Source organism: Xyrauchen texanus, chromosome 1 (genome assembly GCF_025860055.1).
Source record: "Xyrauchen texanus isolate HMW12.3.18 chromosome 1, RBS_HiC_50CHRs, whole genome shotgun sequence".
Lineage (NCBI taxonomy): Eukaryota > Metazoa > Chordata > Actinopteri > Cypriniformes > Catostomidae > Xyrauchen > Xyrauchen texanus.
Window position 1 is genome coordinate 64,425,491 of NC_068276.1, and position 20,401 is coordinate 64,445,891.

At 38.7% G+C, this 20,401-nt stretch overlaps 1 protein-coding gene and 3 pseudogenes across 1 annotated transcript in view; 3 read left to right on the plus strand and 1 right to left on the minus strand.

The window, feature by feature from the left end:
• The window catches only part of LOC127645805 (basement membrane-specific heparan sulfate proteoglycan core protein-like), a 302,447-nt pseudogene extending 295,372 nt beyond the window's left edge, over positions 1 to 7,075 (minus strand).
• Positions 7,076 to 11,724: 4,649 nt separating this feature from the next.
• Positions 11,725 to 12,626, plus strand: LOC127643549 (histone H3-like; annotated as a pseudogene).
• LOC127645813 (histone H2B-like) lies at positions 12,357 to 13,475 on the plus strand (annotated as a pseudogene).
• A 2,090-nt stretch (positions 13,476 to 15,565) lies between these two features.
• The window catches only part of LOC127645820 (uncharacterized), a 6,753-nt gene continuing 1,917 nt past the window's right edge, over positions 15,566 to 20,401 (plus strand). Inside the window, exons 1-10 of the mRNA XM_052129506.1 lie at positions 15,566 to 15,593; positions 16,425 to 16,849; positions 17,115 to 17,237; positions 17,350 to 17,427; positions 17,504 to 17,551; positions 17,621 to 17,730; positions 17,818 to 17,988; positions 18,080 to 18,447; positions 18,537 to 18,847; positions 20,227 to 20,395. Of these exons, the coding sequence (XP_051985466.1) occupies positions 17,698 to 17,730; positions 17,818 to 17,988; positions 18,080 to 18,447; positions 18,537 to 18,847; positions 20,227 to 20,395 (1,052 nt within the window). The 5' untranslated portion in view covers positions 15,566 to 15,593; positions 16,425 to 16,849; positions 17,115 to 17,237; ... (1 more) ...; positions 17,504 to 17,551; positions 17,621 to 17,697. The remainder of the gene's footprint in view (positions 15,594 to 16,424; positions 16,850 to 17,114; positions 17,238 to 17,349; positions 17,428 to 17,503; positions 17,552 to 17,620; positions 17,731 to 17,817; positions 17,989 to 18,079; positions 18,448 to 18,536; positions 18,848 to 20,226; positions 20,396 to 20,401) is intronic.

Consider the following 20,401-nt stretch of genomic DNA (forward strand, 5'->3'; position numbering starts at 1 on the left):
TAAAGATAATGTGTGTCATTTCATGTCCAAATACTTTCTTGTGTCCCTTAATATGCAGATTAAACTATAAATAAAGGATTTGTTGATTTCAGCCAAAAGGGGAAACACTGAGACTATGTGACACTATCAAAACATTTCTCTGTTTGACTTCATTTGGTGGTGAACATTAGGATTGATCAAACAATACTATGAACAAACCTTTGTTGTGTTTGTATCTCCACAGCAGGATCAGTGAGATGAGGAGTAACATGGTGACATTCAGACCCGCAACCACCCAAATCACCGGATGAGAAGAAGAACCTGACAGACACATTTATTCATATTATATTATTGCAAACTTCTCAGTATAACTCATTGAAAATACAGTATGTTTTATCTCACCTGCGACACTGACCCACAATGCATCACTGTAGTTTGTGTAGTAAACTGGTTCTCCTCTTCCAGCTCTACACCAGTACTGACCTCCATCAGACACTGAATCAATATGGACTCTGTAGGAGTTTGTTTCTGTCTTGTTTTTCTCAGAGTTCTGTGTGTGTTTGTACCAGTAAAAGTCCCATCCAGCGGTCTGAGTCATGTGACAGATCAGAGTCACCGTGTTTCCTGTCAGTGCAGCTCCTGCAGTATCTGATGTGAGTTCAGGATTGAGCTTTGAGTCTGTGGTGAAGAACATTTGGGTCATTAATAAACAGAGTTCATCTTCTGCTCGTCTTTACTACAGTAATTACTGACCTTTAACAGAAAGAGTAACACTTGTGTTCTGTGATGTTGCTGGTCTTCCATCTCTCTTTCCTCGACAGCAGAACTGATGTTGATCAGACTCAGTAGCTCCTCTGATAGTGAGAGTGTTTGTGTTTACAGTGTAACGCTCAGACTCAGACACGACAGTTCTGTCTTTATACCACTCATATCTCCAGTTACTGTAATCAGACTCAATGTCACACTTCATGATCACTGTCTCTCCAGTGAAAACAGATGTTTCTGGATGTACAGTGAGTTTAGCTGTGGGCAAATCTGTACAGAGAAGGAAATATTTACTCAGAGCTCCTGATAAACACTCAGTACAAACTGAATAAACTTTGTAAAAGTCTACAGAGATGCGCACACACCTGATACTGTGAGTGTAAGTTCATCACTGGTGTGTGTGTAGCGTGATCCTCTTGTCTCTCCTCTACAGCTGTATTTACCACTGTGAGATTTGTCAGATGTGATTCTGTACACTCTCTCAGTGCTGACTGGATTGACTGAATCATCTTTAATCCAAAAATGTTTTTTAAAACACTGCTTATTTCACACTCTTGTTTTGTGCATTGATTGAGGATGTTGATGGTCCCGTCTTTAATCCAGCTGTATCTCCACTCAGTGTGTGTTTGTGTCTGTATGTCACATGTGAGAGTGACTGTCTCTCCTCTGAACACATGATGATCTGGATTTACACGCACTTCAGGTTTTGGTCTCTCTGTATAAAACATAAGTAAATATTCATCTATTTTACAATAATACAAGAATTAGACTGTAATCAGTTCATCTGAAGATTATGAAGATTTGAATCATTGAAATAAATGTAATAAGTTCAACAACACACATATCCACATTATTCCTGAGCACAGATTGATTTGACCCAATTTGTGTTGGCAACCGTTCCTCACCAGTAACAGCACAAGATATAAGTATTGTAATGATTATTGAACAGTTTAACACTTCAAATATACATTTTCATGCATTCAGTCATTTGTTGCATTTGTGATTTAGTTCAATTCTACAAAACCTGCTGAAAATATATTATTCATGTGCAGTTTATTTATTGCCATTTTGTCCAAAACTGACAATTTCTGCCACAGTTTCAATTTCTTGCATTCATATTTTCAATGTCAATTTCCTGAACACCAAAAGCATTTTGTAAACCCAATTTAGTACAATGTTTTAAAATAAAAGATATTATTAGTATTTTCAAACACATTGTCCTGCTGTTGCGGCACATTATAATGTTGAACGAGGGTTTAAATCCGTTTGCTGCATTTGTGAATGTGACAGAAATCATAAACATAACTTTAGTCTAACTAGTCATTACAAATCATGTAAAACTACATTGAATCTTGTGTTTTTATGAAACGGGCTATAATTTATTATCCCGTGTACTGTATTTCCACATACATTCATCTCCGTGAAGTCCGTGGGATGGTGCTTAATGTTTGAAGTGTTTCCCGTCGATAACTTTTGCAGCAAACTTTACAGACTGGGTCTCATCAACACTGATGGAGCTTCGTGGGTCTTTCACAAGTAATCCCAGACAGCGGAATAAAGGTTCAGGCTCGTCCGGACATGTCTGTATATGTTTCACTCGTGCTGGACTTCTGATGTGCTCGTGATGCGCTCGCGACACCTGCATGTCACCTTTAAAACTGAGTGACAGTCAAATGCAACACGAGGAAGAAGCAAATTTAAAGATTTATTTTATCTAGCAAGTTTATATGATGATGTGTAAATGTCACAGATTCTGTCTTAATGAGAAACAGATTCACATTCTTCTCTGCATATCGCCCCCCTGCTGTCTCGCAAACATGACAAATATTGATCTGTTTCTCACCCACACCATCATATCACTTCTGAAGACATGGATTAAACCACTGGAGTCTTATGGATACTTTTATGCTGCCTTTATGTGCTTTTCATAAAAAATCTGAATTTGTGTTCTGCAGAAGAAAGGAAGTCACACACATCTGGGGTGGCATGAGGGTGAGTAAATGATGAGAGGATTTTCACTTTTGGGTAAAAATCTCTTTAAAGTGATCGCTCAGCCAGAAGTTAATATTCTGTCATCATTTCTCTACCCTCATGTTGTTCCAAACCAGTGTGAGGCTTTGTTAGGGACTGACCGTCTCAGTCACCATTCACTTTCAATATATATATAAAACATTCACTGAAAGTAAATAGTGACTCAAACATTCTGTGTAATATCTCCTGTGTTGCATGGAAGAAAGAAAGTCCTACGGGTTTGGAACAACATGATGGTGAATGATGACAGAATTCCCATGATTAATAATTCTATAATACATGTTCAATGTGTTTTATGTTCTGGAATATCGGGGACTAAATGTCTATTTGTCATTTGTGAAAGTAACGAGTTACTCACTACTTGAGTACTCTTTTAATTACTTTCTTACTCTTACTCAAGTAATTATTTATGGTAGTACTTTTACTTCTACTTGAGTAATTATGATTTTGAAGTAATTGTACTTTTACTTGAGTTCAGTTTTTGGCTATTCTTCCCACCTCTGGATAACAATTAAAGTATTTATCATGTAAATACATTTACATTTTATTTTCAGTGACAGAAGTCAGTAAGTAAATTGTTGTTCTTGATCCCATTAAATGTCAAACACAGACCATTGCATGGGCCCCCCTGGGGTCATCTGTACCCTTTGACCCCCCCCGGGGCTGGGGCATGTTTTATACATTATATTATATATTTTATAGAATTATATAGAAATATTTTCTTTATACACAAGGTCAGAATCTAAAGTTATTTAAAACATTTAATTAACTGAGGAATAAAAGTCACTGTGGCAACATGCCCCAATGGTGAAACATATGAGGGGTAAGTTCTCACAGTGGAAGATTGCTAATTTTAAACATATTATTAGGGCCTAAATAAAACATTGTGGTGTTTTTCTTCAAAATATTTCCCTCATTTAACATTTTACAGCTTGTATAATTCTTGAAACTTACATTTAAAGACAGGAGCATCAGCTCGAAGTCCACAACTCTCTTAAAGGGACAGTCCACCCAAAAATGACAATTCTCTCATCATTTACTCACACTTTTGCGAGTGGTCAGTTTCGTGCCAAAACAGGCGGGGCTCAAACTCCACAGCCCTAATTAGAATATCAGTGTTATTGTAGAGAGGTTTCAAATAGGTTGTGTATGAAGACACTCCCATATGTGTTAGTAAACGCAATGTTTCCTTCCCTTCGTCTCAGGGAACCGAGGTTACGTACGTAACGAGACGTTTCCTGAGGAGATGCTCCACGAGACTTCATTCATATCAGGTGTGTCTCGTCACACACTGCCACCTTAATCTCAGCGCCCCTCCTCCTGCCCGCTCACGCCATGAACTCGGTCCTCCCTTCATAATGTCTTCTTCTTCTTCTTCAGTGCTTCATCTGAGTATGTAGATGTCATGAATCGATGGTCCGAGGTTTGTTATGTTCATATCATTCACTAATTTGAGTTGTTCTGACAGACAACAACTTCACAAGTTGAGCCTGAAAGTCATTTTGACTCCAAATAACACTTAAATGTTTGTTGTTCTCCGTCTGAATCGCTCGTTTCGGTAGTTTTTACATTGTGTCTCGAGACCAGAAACACAAAACAGGCAATTACAATCATCATGTGTCGTCCAGTAGTTGCTCAGGAAAACTGTGGATCTGCTGATGATGGATTATAATATAACAGATGATCACTCACTGATGACAGTAAATGACACTTTATTACTCCAGTCAGTGCTGAATTGTGTAAATGAGCCGATAGCGTAACACATGCATCTTCTGCTGTATCCGCTGTACATTTCAGTAAACTTGATCTCTTTCTCATTAGAGTCTTGATAAACACTATAAACACCATCACAGTGAAATCTGTATGTCCAGTCTGTCACTTCTGTCCCCTGTAGGTCACATGTGAGAGTGACAGTCTCTCCTCTGAATATCGGTGATGTTTCAGGATTTACAGTCAGAACAGATTTATCTGTAAGAACCAGAAACAAACACACAACTCTCACTTTACACACACACATGTTGCATCTACAGTTTAATTCACTCTCTCTTTCTGATCAATAAATAAATAAATAATATTTTATACTATTTTTAATCTTTATCAAACTTGATTAATAAAACTAGGATTCAGTTTTATTTTATTATTATTATTAAGAAACTTTCAGAATATGCAGAACTAGTGAATAAAAGTGATTGTAAGATGTGAGAAACATGTGAAAGACTGAATAAGATGATCATATATATATATTTGACTCAATGCAGCAGTGGAGGATGAGTTCATCTACACATACAGTAACTATCAGGTGAATAGATGTTACTGGATATGAAATGGGGTCCTCCATTCATTTAGAAATGTTTGTATTGATCGTAGTCTGTATCTGCTGCTGCATCATTTATTCCTTTCATTTGTTGTATTTATAAGAGTTGAGTTTTTAAGATAATGTCCCCAAATGTGTTTCATATTTATAGATATGATTTATGCCTTATGTAATCCCATATAAGTGCTTTACAGATATAAACTCATAAATACATCATATTAACCTCAGTTGTGCATTCACTCGTGTTTTAAGTGAAGAGGGGTTTCGGTCACCCGTTTAGTCGTGCTGTCAATATTCAGTTGTGACGTGTAATATACAGGAATAGATGTCTCTGAGTTTGTTCTAGCAACTGCCCGAATCTCTCTCTCTCTCTCTCTCTCTCTCTCTCGCTCTCTCATATATAAATATATATATTGTCCAGCTTGCATCTCTCCGAGTGCTCGATTAGAAGACTTTGTTCTAGCAACTGCCCGAACCTCTCTCACACTGGCCCCGGGTCATCGCTGAACCCGGTTGTCAGGGTCAATTTCTGAGGTCCCAAGCAACTGAATATCCCAGGACCCATTTTGAAAATTTCATTTTGCTTAAAAAAATACATAATGTTAATATATAATATATATATATTAATATAATATATGTTAATAAAAATACATATGTTTTCTACATTACAGTAATTGAGGACATGATGCATCCATGAAAGATGTCTAAGCATGGGCAGCGCCCAGGAACGAAAGACAACGATCGTGGCCGTCTGAAGGAGAGAGATATCGACCGCATCCAGGAATAACACAATTTGAAGGGCATCTTCAAAAAGCCGTGTCTTTAAAAGGATATTCCGATGTGTTCCAATCTTTTAGAATATAATCTATTAGAAGGGAAAATACTCTATAGAATATACGGTAAGGATCCAGCAGAAGTGAGAATAGAAGCCATGGGAAATTCAGCTCGCTGAATCATCGACAGATCGGCTCCGAAGAGAAAATACACTCACCTAAAGGATTATTAGGAACACCTGTTCAATTTCTCATTAATGCAATTATCTAATCAACCAATCACATGGCAGTTGCTTCAATGCATTTAGGGGTGTGGTCCTGGTCAAGACAATCCCCTGAACTCCAAACTGAATGTCAGAATGGGAAAGAAAGGTGATTTAAGCAATTTTGAGCGTGGCATGGTTGTTGGTGCCAGACGGGCCGGTCTGAGTATTTCACAATCTGCTCAGTTACTGGGATTTTCACGCACAACCATTTCTAGGGTTTACAAAGAATGGTGTGAAAAGGGAAAAACATCCAGTATGCGGCAGTCCTGTGGGCTGAAAATGCCTTGTTGATGCTAGAGGTCAGAGGAGAATGGGCCGACTGATTCAAGCTGATAGAAGAGCAACTTTGCCTGAAATAACCACTCGTTACAACCGAGGTATGCAGCAAAGCATTTGTGAAGCCACAACACGCACAACCTTGAGGCGGATGGGCTACAACAGCAGAAGACCCCACCGGGTACCACTCATCTCCACTACAAATAGGAAAAAGAGGCTACAATTTGCAAGAGCTCACCATATCAGAGGTGTCTCTAGTGTCACAACATCGACACAACTTCGAGTGAGAGACAGATAGGAAAACATTTTTATTCAATTTAATATATATATATATAAAATGACTGAATATCATAGAAGGTTGAATGATACAAAGATGAATGAAATAAATTATGGCAAAGGGTTTTGCTGCATGAGAAACTAAACACATACACAACCTGATCTCAGACCATCATGCAGTGTGTGAAGATGTGCCAACACAAATATTATTAATTATATATCTTGTTCACTACACTTCAAATCATGAACAAAAATCAACAATTTATTTATGAATTAGGAGTTACCTGGACTTTGTGCAGAATAGCTGTTAGACATCAGCACTGAAAGTAAAAAAAGAAGCATTTCCATTAATTCAACACAACACAATTCAATACAGATGTTACACTACAATTATCTGATGGACCCAGATGTAAAATTTCCATCATGGTGTAAATTTATCAATCATGTTAGTTTAAATTTCCTTGATATGTAGTATAGCCTATTTGAGTTTCTTGATATAATCAACATTTTCAGTTGGCAATGCACGTGTCTGTTGAAATAGCTGTTTTATTCAATAATTCACAGTTTTTAAAAGTGTACTTAAATAACAGAATTTCTAGATGCATATCCATATTTCGAGCAATCTGGCGATCTTTTTACACACAGACATACAGGGCGAGCGAGAGACAGATGGGACGTTCTTGAACGATTCGTTCATTTTGAACAAAACTTGTATATGACTCGAAATAATGAGTCTCAGAGAGGGATTCATTCATTTGACGCAGGACAGCCGCATATGATCTGTACAGATAACACAAATGATTAGTTCATGTCCAGAGTCTGTGTTATATGGAGCCTCTTAAGGGTCAAGATAGTGGGTAAAAACATTAGTTGGGTGGGCAAAATAATTTGCAAATGCTTTTGTGATTTCTTTGCTTTTTCTCACAAAATGTGCATCATAAAGACAGTCTTCTGCAATCTCTCTTATGTGTATTCCAGCATTAATCCAGCTGTTGAGTTCAAAAGAAGAGAAAGTCTGTGCATTGAAAGAGCGAAGCTCAAAAGACAACACTTATGCAATCCACAAATTATAATCGTCAATTTATGAATGAGTGTAAAATAAAGACAACACAGTTAAAATGACATTAAATGTGAGTGGTCTACACCCCTGTATGTCACCATTCATCAGTAATGAAAGGGTGTTAGTGGCTCATTTTGCTCAACACATGGGTAGAGGGACACACGTTCATCACGAGAGGGCGCACTTCTGAGAAACAATAATAAAAAACCTCTTGTGTGGCCCCGCCTGTCAACCTCCTACGTCACCAATGCTAAATACGTCCCTCTTCTTCCTGTCCCCTTTGTTTGCACATTACAGGAAAATAGTTTGAAGTATTAAGTATTACCAGCAGACATATCACCCAGCAGCTCTTGCCTGGTTGCCCACTGTAGCTAAGCAGGGTTGAGCCTGGCCAGTACCTGGATGGGAGACCTCCTGGGGAAAACCAAGGTTGCTGCTGGAAGTGGTATTAGGGAGGCTAGCAGGGGGTGCTCACCCTGTGGTCTGTGTGGGTCCTAATGCCCCAATATAGTGACGGGGACACTATACTGTAAAAAAAAAAGCACTGTCTTTTGGATGAGACTTTAAACCGAGGTCTTGACTCTCTGTGGTCATTAAAAATCCCAGGGGCACTTCTCGTAAAGAGTAGGGGTGTAACCCTGGTGTCCTAGCCAAATTCTGCCCCATTGGCCCCTAAATATCATGGCCTCCTAATAATCTCCATCCCTGAATTGGCTACATCACTCTACCATCTCCTCTCTGCCAATAGCTAGCAGGTCATGTTTGTAAATGAGAAAAAAAATTAACAAGTTTATATAACAGAACTTTTGACCAACTTTCTGCAAAGTTTATGCTTATAGACTCTCAGCCAGATAATGAAGACAATATTACAACAATAGTGCCTCCTGCACATTACTCAAACATGTTCAATAAGAACAGCAGACAGACCGTAGATTAATAGAGAAGTTGAGAGCGATCTGAGAGCTCAAGATGGAGAGAGTCTATTTAAAGATACAGCACATACAACACCAACTCACGGAAACAGAAATATGTCTGATTCAACAGACAATCCAAAGATTATTACAATAAAATAAGATACAAGTATATAAAATATGAAGAGATGAAACACATCAAAGTTACAACATGTACACAAGTCCATCATCTTTCACATGAACACAGACAGATGCATTTGATCTGTAACACACAGTAATAACTGCAGTCTTCACTCTCATCATCACCATAACACAAAACATTATTTATATATGAACAGAATAAAGAATACATGAACACTGAGACAGTAAATCTGCAGTATAGACCTGTGCGCACACATCACCATCATGTGTTTCACACACACACAAATAACAGAAGATAATATAGAATATAATAAAACACTCACAGAGTATAAGAGGCAGCACACTGGACTCCATACTGTCACTTTAATTAACTGTTTAAACTGTGCTGTCTGTCTAAACCAAACCCTTCCTGTGTTCAAACGTCATTTCACACTTCAGAGACAGAAATAAAAGGGAAGAAAGACAAGAGTCTACAGACCAATGCATGCAGAACACACAATAAGATATTTAACTTCTCTTTTGGTGCATTCAAGCTGTTGAAGATGTTCCTCTTTAATTTGAGCAAAGACTTGAACATGAACATCTAAACACACACATGCAAATCATGTCGACTGAATCAGACACAAAAGTGACTCTGAAGTGAATAAAATTCAGACTGTCTGTGATTCACAGTAAGATTTAAAACATGTTAATTTCTCCTCTAAAGGAGGTCTGAAGCACAACAGTCTCTTAAACTCTCTCAGTATCAGGATATTAAAGAAGTGAAACTGCTGCATCAGATCTGCTAACACAACATGTTCTGAGTTCATGGGAACAAACACAAACAGAAAAACTGTGAAAACAGAGTGAGAATGAAAGTCACATGTGAAGAGAAGATGGTGATAATGATAAAACAACAACATGGAAAAAATATGTGGCCAGCTGAAGACTGAAGCTAGGGGCTATAGCCTTTAGCCTCCTTATTAGAGTTCGAGTCCTGTTAGGAGCGACCAGAACCGGTTACACATGCAATTACTAGAAAATTAAAAGCTCTCCATGTTTTACACCACATGCAGGTATTGCATTTAAAATTTAAATCACTTTGTTTTTAGACATTTTAATAAAAATAGCAACAGATCCAGTGAAAATATGTGCATCAATGAAATACTCAAACAACTTTCTGAAGGTTGAGTGATTGACTTTACCTTATTACATGCTTTTCAAAAATAAGTGAGAAAATCAAAGAGTGAGAAAAGACTAAAAGTGACAAACAAAAATATATATTCACAATAATATGTAGAAAGTCAATCATGCGCCACCGTGCAGTGAGTAATGATTAGTGAGTTCACCAGCGGAGTATGTGTGTCGTGGAAGTCAGGAGAAGTTTGGAAGAATCCTTGTTAGAAGTTAGGTAATGTGAGTGATGTCCAGCAGACAATGCAATAATAGCAGAAGTGTAGATCCCTGGCACGCGGGCATAGACTGGAATTCTTCCGTGGATTGTCAGGCTGAAACTCAGCAAAGACTGGAAGGCAAACCACAACACGAACAATGCGGGCAACCAACACAGTGACAAGACAGGACCAGATAAACAAAGAGAGCGAGGTGAGTACTCAACTTGATATAATCATCTGGTGAAGAAACAGAGAAACATGAGGGCGTAAGTAGGGAGTGAATTCAGGCTGGAACAGGTGTTGCTCAATAAGCTAATTAGTGTCATGATGGCGCTGCCCTGAGATCAATGAATGTTTCCATGGAAACGCCGTTCATGCCAGTCGGGTGCGCCTGAGAAACACGAGGGAGAGAAAATGACAAAACAAACAGAGCAAACCTGCGGGCTTACACAACCATGACAGTCTAAAACGTATTCATCCAGGTCAGGACTGCAGTTCTCCACCGCTCGTGTGCACAGGTTGCTCCGCAAAGGAGACTACGCTGCTGCCCAAGAAGACAAACTAAAGTCTGATTCATATAAACCCAAAGAGTCTTTTAAGAGTCACACTTGAACTGTAAGAGAGTGATGTCTTTATACTCCTGTGAAAACGATAGCAAGATTTGTATAAAAGGAAAATTTTGTTATAAAATCAAAATGTGGGTGGAGGAATATAGTGTCCGCTTTAAAATACAGATATCATGAATGAGGAAGTAATGATAGTTGTATATGTGCAAATGTAGAATATGTAATGTATTGACTGACTATTGTAAGAGTGAGGTTCCTTTAAGAGAAGAAAAGCCTGGTGAGGGTGGGGCTGTTCCGGGAAGAAGTTGGTGTGTAGAGTTCAGAGTTTGACTTGGTGTTGAACACACCAGATGTTGTTCTGTTATATGCTACTTTGAGTTCAGTAAAGGTTTACAAGGTTACGAACGTCTCCTCATGTTCTTCAAAGATATTACAGAATATAGATGATTTAATCTGCACATCAATAGTGTATTTAATAAAATGCAACAAACAGTTTAGACTAAATAAAATACAAATGCAGGATAGACGGTATAAAAATATTCCCGAGGGATGATATACTAACATTGTGAATTAACAGTTTGTTTCTTTGGGTTGTTCATGATGGGTTAAAAGTGAGATCAGGTTGCTTAATTTAATTTGTATTTTCAAAATTGTGTAACAATGAAAAATATAATTAATTTAAGTATATTTTGTGAATATTGTAATTAAAAACATAAATTTATATTATTATAAACGTATTCGTTATTACCATTGATGAGGCTACTCATTATTCAAATAAAAAATAAAACGTCACGAGTGTAAAATGAAGCATTTGTGTCATGCGCACAGAGATGAACTGAACTAAAGATCTTGAGCGGGAAACTGCCGTCGCTTGTTTGAAAAGACGATCCGTTCATTCATTGGTCAACTGTGATGCGTAGACGTCCATATCAGCCAATCACAAGCCTCTTCCCCTTCCCCACACTGAGCGCGTGCTCGAACTAACCTTTATAAAGCAGCGGTGTAACGATCATCTGCATTCCCTGTGAAGAACAGAGAAGAGACTGTTGAAGTCATGGCAAGAATTAAACAGACCGCTCATAAATCCACCGGAGGAAAAGCCCCGAGGAAGCAGCTCGTTACTAAAGCCGCCCGTAAGAGCGCTCCAGACACCGGTGGAGTCCAGAAACCACATCGTTACAGGCCCGGTACCGTGGCTCTGAGAGATCGGCCGTTATCAGAAGTCCACTGAGCTGCTGAGTCACAAACTGCCTTTCCAGCGTCCGGTGAGAGAAATCGCTCAGGATTTCAAGACGGATCTGCGCTTCCGGAGTTCCGCTGTCATGATCCTGCAGGAGTCCAGCGAGGATTATTTGGTCGGTCTGTTGGGAATGCTGGTTTCGCGGATAACGCACTTAAATCCACAGTGACGTCACCCACATCAACCCCGGAGACTCTTTTAAGAGTCACTTCAATCCCACTGACGGATCATTTCATTGTCAACGAGTCTTCTGATCATAAATTCATAAGAGGAAGTTAGCGGAATAGAGGAACTGAGTCATATTGGTGTTGGTAGTTGTCAATCACGAGGCGAGGGGCGGGATTAACATTTAGAAGCCCCTGATTGGCTGTTCTGAAGTTTGAGAATGCTGAATGTGTCCAATGAAATCAATCGTGAATTTCCGTGATGATTGTTTATTGTTTGTCTCCAGTGTGAAAATATACTGGAGCATTTAGAGGTCCAGGAAGGAGAGTTTCGCGATCTACATGTATAAAGTCCTGAAGCAGGTTGATCCTGACACCGGGATCTCCTCCAAGGCGATGGGAATCATGAACTCTTTCGTCAACGACATCTTGGAGCGCATCGGCGGTGAAGCGTCTCGTCTCGCTCACTACAACAAGCTCCACCATCACATCGAGAGAGATCCAGACCGCCGTGCGTCTGCTGCTGCCCGCTGAACTGCACAAACACGCCGTGTCTGAGGCACAAAGCACCAAATACACCAGCTCCAAGTCCAATAACATCTGTGTCCTCCATTAACACAAACACTCTTTTAAGAGTCACACATGTTCTCGTTTGAAGAGTTTGGATCTTTACAGAAAGTGAAATGACGGTCATCTGTATTGCACACTATTATTTATTAGTGATTAATGCAATCCGAGGTGTTGTGTTGAAGATTGTGTCATTTAGCAATGGTCAGTTATAATGTTCACATCTGCTGGTGTTCAGATATTCATGATTTAGTGGCTCCACCTTGTGTGCTTATGAAGAATAAATCACCCAACAGTGTCATTTAACTGCTTTATACCTTTTGTTCTGTCAATGTAGACATAAAAGGTTTGTTATTTATTCAATTGTGTATTTATGTTGTGAAATAAGAATGTGTTACTGGGTTTATTTAATGTGTTCATGTCTTTCAGATCCGCACATGTTTGCCCAACAAAGTGATCTTCAGTAAACTCACTGAACTTGGAAACTGGTGATTCTCTTCAAATAAATATCACACACAGTTCTGACCGACTGTCTGCAGCGCTTCAGATCCATCCATCCCAATTACTGCCCAAATCTAAACCCCCCTCAATCTCACAATGAGTAAATCAGATAAAAACACCGTTCTGTTCGAGCTTCATTGAATCCAGACCATTATTTGAAATATTCTTCCACATGTATGAACTCAAAAGTCCTCCACCGATGATCAATAATCATAAAACAATAAACTCATATAAATCAACTATTTTACACTCATGATCACTTCATTAAGAACACCTGTATACCCACTTATTCATGCAATATCCAATCATGTGGCAGCAGTGTAATGTATAAATCATGCAGATATAGGTCAGGAGCTTCAGTTAATGTTCACATCAACCATCAGAATGGAGAAAAATGTCGCTTATTCAATTATAAAATATCTAGTAATGTAGAAATCGCTTCCTAGATAGCTAAATTATTACAGAAGCTCCTTGATGGCTAATGTCAAAACATGAGTTCATTGATGTTATTAAATGAGTCTGCTTTTTTATTTCATCACTTACTCCCCGATGCCTCCCTAAATATTTAGTTTATAGGGTCCTACCTAAGATTAATGGCGCAAATATTTAGTAGTGTGTAAATTGGGACTTAGTGCCCATTTACGTCACAACTAGGCGACGCTGTAACTTGTGTAGCTGGATTTTGTGTTGCTGTCGATTTGCAGTCTCTTATTAATGATGATTTGTTATTGGGGGAATGAACCCAGCGCTATGATTGGTCAAACTCTTCTTTTGCTGTTGCTTGATTTGACCTCCGTGAAGTTGGCACCCCATAAAACGAAATAATCTCCAAAACTATGCCATTGGTTTGTGCAGATTTGTGCCGCAAAAACGAACGTTTGTGCTGTTTTGGTGTTTGAGATATTGAACATTATTGTTTTGGTTGTGTTACGTCACTCTCCACCCCATGTCGTTCAAATCGCCCCAAACCGGTGGCAAGCCCTTTTAACATTTAAAAGCTAGATTGGATATGTGTTGCAGATATCTGTAATTCAGTTTTGCCTAGTCAAAAAGAACATTTCAGATATCCGAAACTACATTCTTCCTATCCATAATTGTTATTTCAGATATCCACAAAGACATTCTTCCTAGGACAAATGACGTCACTTTTGCCATTCATTTGTATGGGGTTTATCATTACAGATATCTACAATTCAGTTGCAGATATCCACTATGTGAATTATGGATATCTGCAACTGAGTTGTAGATATCTGTAATTCCAGTTTGTGATATCTACAATTTGATTCTGACTAGTCATAAACTCCAGTTCAAGATATCTTTAATTCACCTCAATTCAAGATATCTACATGTTCCTTTTCAGATATCTTAAATTAAGTTTTGACTAGGCGAAATTATGTTGTAGATATCTGTAACTGGAATTATGACTAGTCAAAATAACGTTGTAGATATCTCAAACTGGAGTTAGGGATAGTCATAATTTAATTGTAGATATCTATTATCAATTTATAGATATCTTGAAATGAATTTTGATTAGAGATATCTAAAATTTGAGATATCTGTAACTTTCATTCTGCCTAGTCAAAATGTAATTACAGATATCTTGAATTAAAGTTTTGACTAGGCGAAAAGGCGTTGGAGATATCTGAATGCAAATTAGGCCCGCGTCACACTTTAGGCGGGAGCCCAGCGTGCTGTTGTTCAAATAATCAAATCACATAGCACCTGTTAACTGTTAACTTGTAATTAGCACTGATTAGCACCATGTCGGAGCAGCCAGAGGGCGAAGGAGTTTTTAATCGTCTTTTTAATGCTGCAGCCCGTGCAAGACAGGAGCTGGCAGTGAGAAATGATGATTCATTACTTTCCACAACAAGACGACTATTTCGCCGGCAAGTTAATCGAGTTGGGGGTAAGTTTTCTTTTTTAACATCAGAATGGCTAATGTGCTATCAGAAGTTTGGGGTAGCTTTTTAATAATATGCCAACTAAAGCAAAACGGCTGCTAAAATGAGTTATACGGTCTTCTTTGTGAATGTATTCAAGTTCGTTTAAAATGATATTGACGACAAACTGCACTTAAGATTGGCGGTTGTTTAGATTTATGGTCTAATGGCTTTTTGAATGGGTTCGCTAGGGGTATTAGCAGCTAGAACTACTGCAAATATATAAAAATGGCTATATTCAAAATATGCTAATGAATAAATTTTGTGTCGTGCTGGGAACATTTTAACCAAGAATTACTGCTGACACCGGTATTTGTGTATACAGGAGGATCTGGTGGCCGCAGGGAAAACCCTATTTGGCATGCAAAACTTTTCCTCCTTCCAGGGCCAGATAATGGTGTTCTGCCCCCACAATAGAACTTGAGGGACTGGCTAAACATGGATTAGGTAAATGTGAGATTGAAGCACATACGAATTGAGTGTTATTTACTCTACACCCTATCTAACCTTCTTCCAAAGAAGGCTATGGAACGAGCTGTTTTGAATTTTATGTTAGCTTGAGCCTGTTTGATTTCATTTGTTATATTGTCTCTATATTAGGAAACATTTGACTGTTAAAATACATTTAGTATTTGTTTTAAAGAGATATTGTAGAGCAGTTTACTCTGATGCCTATATAACCGTTTCCATGTAGCAATTTTAATAGTTACATCCTGCAACACTTTCTCATGCCAAGGCATCACTTTGAGAGTGTCCAGGAATACCTCCCAATGAATCCTTTTGCATCAGCTTTCTGTATTTAGTCAATGGTGGTTATGGTTGGTGTGAGGATCTGGGTGGTGCATTCAGAAGCTAAGCTACACCATATATATCGTATGTTAATGTTCTTTCACATATGCTCAAATGTGGGATGGCCTTGAGTGAGACCAGGCTCTTCTCAGTCATAAACAATTTTCTTAGGAGGGGTTTTAGTTTTAAAGCTGTGAACTTCGTAGAAACCCCAAATGATCTTCGGTTAACTGTGGTAGTCATACAGGTCTACTTTTTGGGGGTTGGCAACACTTTGGGGTTTGTCTAAAAATGACACAGTTTGGATGCCTTGCTTTGTGAAACTTATTGTCTCTTATAAACCGACTTCTCAAACATTGTAGGAGTCAGGGCAACATCTCTAAGGACTGATAGGAGTCCTGAAAGAGTGTGTGTGTGGCTGGCAACTAATGAATGTGTTACTCTACCACTAGGAACTGATTATACTGATGTTTACATGACCATTTTTAGGAAAACCGGTGCATGAGTCAGCAGAGGCCGGACGCACCAACTCAAAGATTGGGTTAAACTGGAGTTTATCTGAATTGAACAACTTTGTTTGCCAAAGCTACCCTCGCATCAGTTTAAATTTGGTAGGCTTTGAATTGGCAAGGACAGGTAAAGGACGCAAGATCCAGAAATTACAAGTTAGTTCTGTGAAGGAACTAAAAGCAGTTGTTGGCAAAAGCAGACTTTACATTGTGCCACGAGCCACTGTCTTGCAGGTATGGAATTATACACAACATGGATTTATATCATGTAAATGTTCTCTGTAATGTCTATGCCATAACTGAAGTTACCCTCAGGTAACATCACCACCCTCTGCCATGTCCCAGAATTCATTACCACCACTCGCAGCTCCAGCAGTAGAGACCTCACAAGTGGTTTCAGATCAGGTCCATATTTAAATTATTGCACATCAAATTATTTTTTTTGTGCACTATGTACTTTTGTAGTGATAAGTGGCAAAACACAAACTTTTTATTGTCTTTCTAATATGCATTAAGATGTATTTATTTATTTTGTGTGGTGTTTGAGCAGTAACATTCCCTAGGATAACAGTTTTTGTAATTTTTATACTTCTGGATATTTTCTAATATATTCTGTTTCCTCTACGTGTGTTCTTGCTGGAAGTCATTTGGATTTTCTGTGTTCTGCCAGGTGGCATCCACATCCTCTGCCATATACATTAATTCATACCCACCGCTCTCAATTGCTCTAGTACAAGATGAGACTGTGCCTATGGCTGAGAGGACCCAAGCTCAAAGTGTGGTTTCAAATCAGGTAACCAATTTTGACACTTTATAGAATCAATTCTTTAAAGTGTTTATTAATTGTGCGTGTACTATTTGATGGTGATCTTTGAATTAATTTTTTTATTAATGCTTTGCTTTAGGCTCTTCAAGAATGGCGAGCAATACGTGCCCAGCAAGACCAGGAGTATGATAAAAGCTTTTTAGTGGATCAGGAGAAGGTAATACTTGCATAAATAGACCTTGGATTTACATTCTCTTACACAATTCATACATTCTAATGTGGTCTTTTAATAGGAGAGGAAGAAACTAGCCTATCAGGCCTGTGAGGAAAGACGTCGAAAGGTTTGTGTTTGTAATATTAGTTTGATAAACTAGCTGAATTTTTTTTTTTAATGAGACATCACATTTCAGGCTATTGAGGCAAGACGTCAGCGAATGTCTGCATGTGAGGAACCCTCAAATTTAAATATCCAAATGGACACATCAATATGAGGAAATTCAGCTTGTCGGAGCCAATCCAGGTGATGTGTGTTCAGATTGAGAACCACTTCTCGGTGGTTCAGTGGGTTGTAAAACTTGACTGGTGTAACACTTTCACATCTTTTTAGATCTTGTTTGACTTTGTGGGACAAGATGAGATTGCCAGTGAAATCTTTGTGGTGCAAGAAGCCGCATCATCAAGATCAGTTAAGAGCAGTTCCTCTGGGTCAATAATGGACCATGGCATAAAAGCATCCTCAACTCTATATGTGCTTTGGTTTTCAAATCAGGATGTACAGGTAAATGTGTTGCATTTTTATTTCCTGTCTCAAATGAAAACGGAATGCGTTTTGTTTTGCAAGCTCATGTATTGTGCATGTTTGTCTTCAGGAAATTCTCTCAGATCAACAAAATGATGGAGCTTATGCCTTACTCCATACATCTCATTGTCAGTCATCACCGTCTGAGCCCTCCAGCCAGCCAAGTCTCTCTGAGCCCTCCAGCCAGCCAAGTCTCTCTGAGCCCTCCAGCCAGCCAAGTCTCTCTGAGCCCTCCAGCCACTCACTGCTGTCTGAGTCCTCCACCCAGCCACCGCTCACTCTGTTCTCACAACCACAAGAAATCCTGGTTCTTAATGATGAACCATCACTGCCTCGATCTGCCCAGGAACCAATCATTATTCTTGATGAGCAAGATGAGACAGTTTCACAAAATCAGTCTCCTGTATCAACACATCACCTCGGAGGACCTGTGGATGAGTATGTTTTCCTCATTAACTTTTTGATTTTCTATATACTATTACATTAAATCAGGTGGTTAAAATAAAATGCATGAACTTTGGTTACAGGATTGATCTACAGACCATATTGAAGAAAATGGTCAGCAGAGTTGATGTAAGCTTCTGTCCAACAAGCAACCAAATAAATGTGTGCAGGGATAATGTTTTACTGTGTAGTCTGCGGGCGTTCAAGCGTAGGTTCTTCAACCCTGAAGCAAAATTGGATGTTGTGTTTGTGGATGAAGATGACAATGGTGAAGGGGCAATTGACGAAGGCGGACCGACAAGAGAGTACCTAAGGCTGTTGATGAGGGCTGTCCACCAGTCAAATATCTTTGAGGGACATGAGAAAGACCGGCAGTTGTCTCTTGATACTCAAGGTAGGGAAGCCAGAATTCTTAAAACTGTCCTCATTCAACTGGCAGAATTTTATAAATGTATACACACTCATTTAAAAATGACTGCTCCCTTTTTCTCCTGTCTGGTTTGTTTATTGTTTTGGGTTGAGCAGGTTATTTTTTTATTTTGCCTTGATTTAGTTAATTCTTGGTTAGGATTTTTCCATAATTCTGCATTTCTTCGTCTTTTGCGGTACTGACACAATTTTACAATATGTAGCACTAATATGACGTATTTTAAAGGTGCCCTAGAATGGGGTTATTTTATAATGTTTTCTGGGTTCCCCTTATTTTATTAGATCAAAAGTAGTCATAATTTAGAAAAGGCATTTTTCCTAGCCTGATTTTAGCCTCTGGTTTGAAGGGGCGTGTCTGCTGTGGGGTTTTGTGTAACCGGCCACTGCTATGATTGGCTGACATTCTTGCATGTGAAATAGCTATGTATTACATGTGAAACTCTCTCGAATACTTTTACTACAGCTATTATACGTTTTTACTAATACAGCTATCGAGATTAACGAATCGTGAGATGTTTAAAGTATTTAAATCTATTCCAATAACAATGTTTCTGTGAGCATTGAGCAAGCAGATGACAGTCTGATTGCGAGACTGAAGATCTTATTGCAACGCAGATTCTACACTAATGCTTTCATTAACGCAAACACTATGTTCATGCAGTAAGAGCTTCGTTGTGCAGTTTAACGTGCGTCATTGCTTTCATAACGAGTTTGGCAAGTGTCCAGAAACTCGTGCTGTGTGGAAAGATTGGTCTTTGCTTTCGGTACATAACTTATTCATTGTGAGAAGCCTGCTTAATCTTGTCCCAGGTTAGAAAATAACCTGGGACAAGTTGGTGAAATAGGCAGAGCAAACGAACAACTTCGAATTAAACTGTGGTATCAGATTACATAAACGTCAACCACACCTGTTGACATTTCTGTGAGAAGGGTATGAAAAGTCCTCTCATCCCCTGCACAGCCTGGAACATAACATTTTTATCTACCATTTTCCCCATGATCCTCGCTTGTTTCTTCGCCTGCAGAACTTCAGATGATTCGGCTGCACCGTTCCGCCTGGCATTGAACATGGTCTGGCGTATACACCATTTTCAATATTCTACATATTGAGGCATACATATTAATGATCCCGACTGTTGCGTCGCCTATTTTTCAGGGATGTTTTTCAAAAACGAGATTTAAAGGCGAAAACAATGGTGTTTGAGACTCTGTCATGTCCATGTACTGAACTCGTTATTTAACTATGCCAAAATAAATTAAATTTCACATTCTAGGGCACCTTTAAGGTATTACATTTAAGCATTGCAGCAGAGCAATATTTTACTGTTATGGCTTTAATTTTAGCTTTGCAGACACAACTTTACACGTGGGTGGCAAAAATGATTGCTGTGTGTGTGGTCCATGGAGGAGTCGGTCCACACTTCTTTTCTGAAAGGCTTTTCCATCAAATCTGTGGGATACCAACACCCCCGGCCACAGTGGATGAAGTTAGTGACCATACTTTCAGGGAACAGTTAAT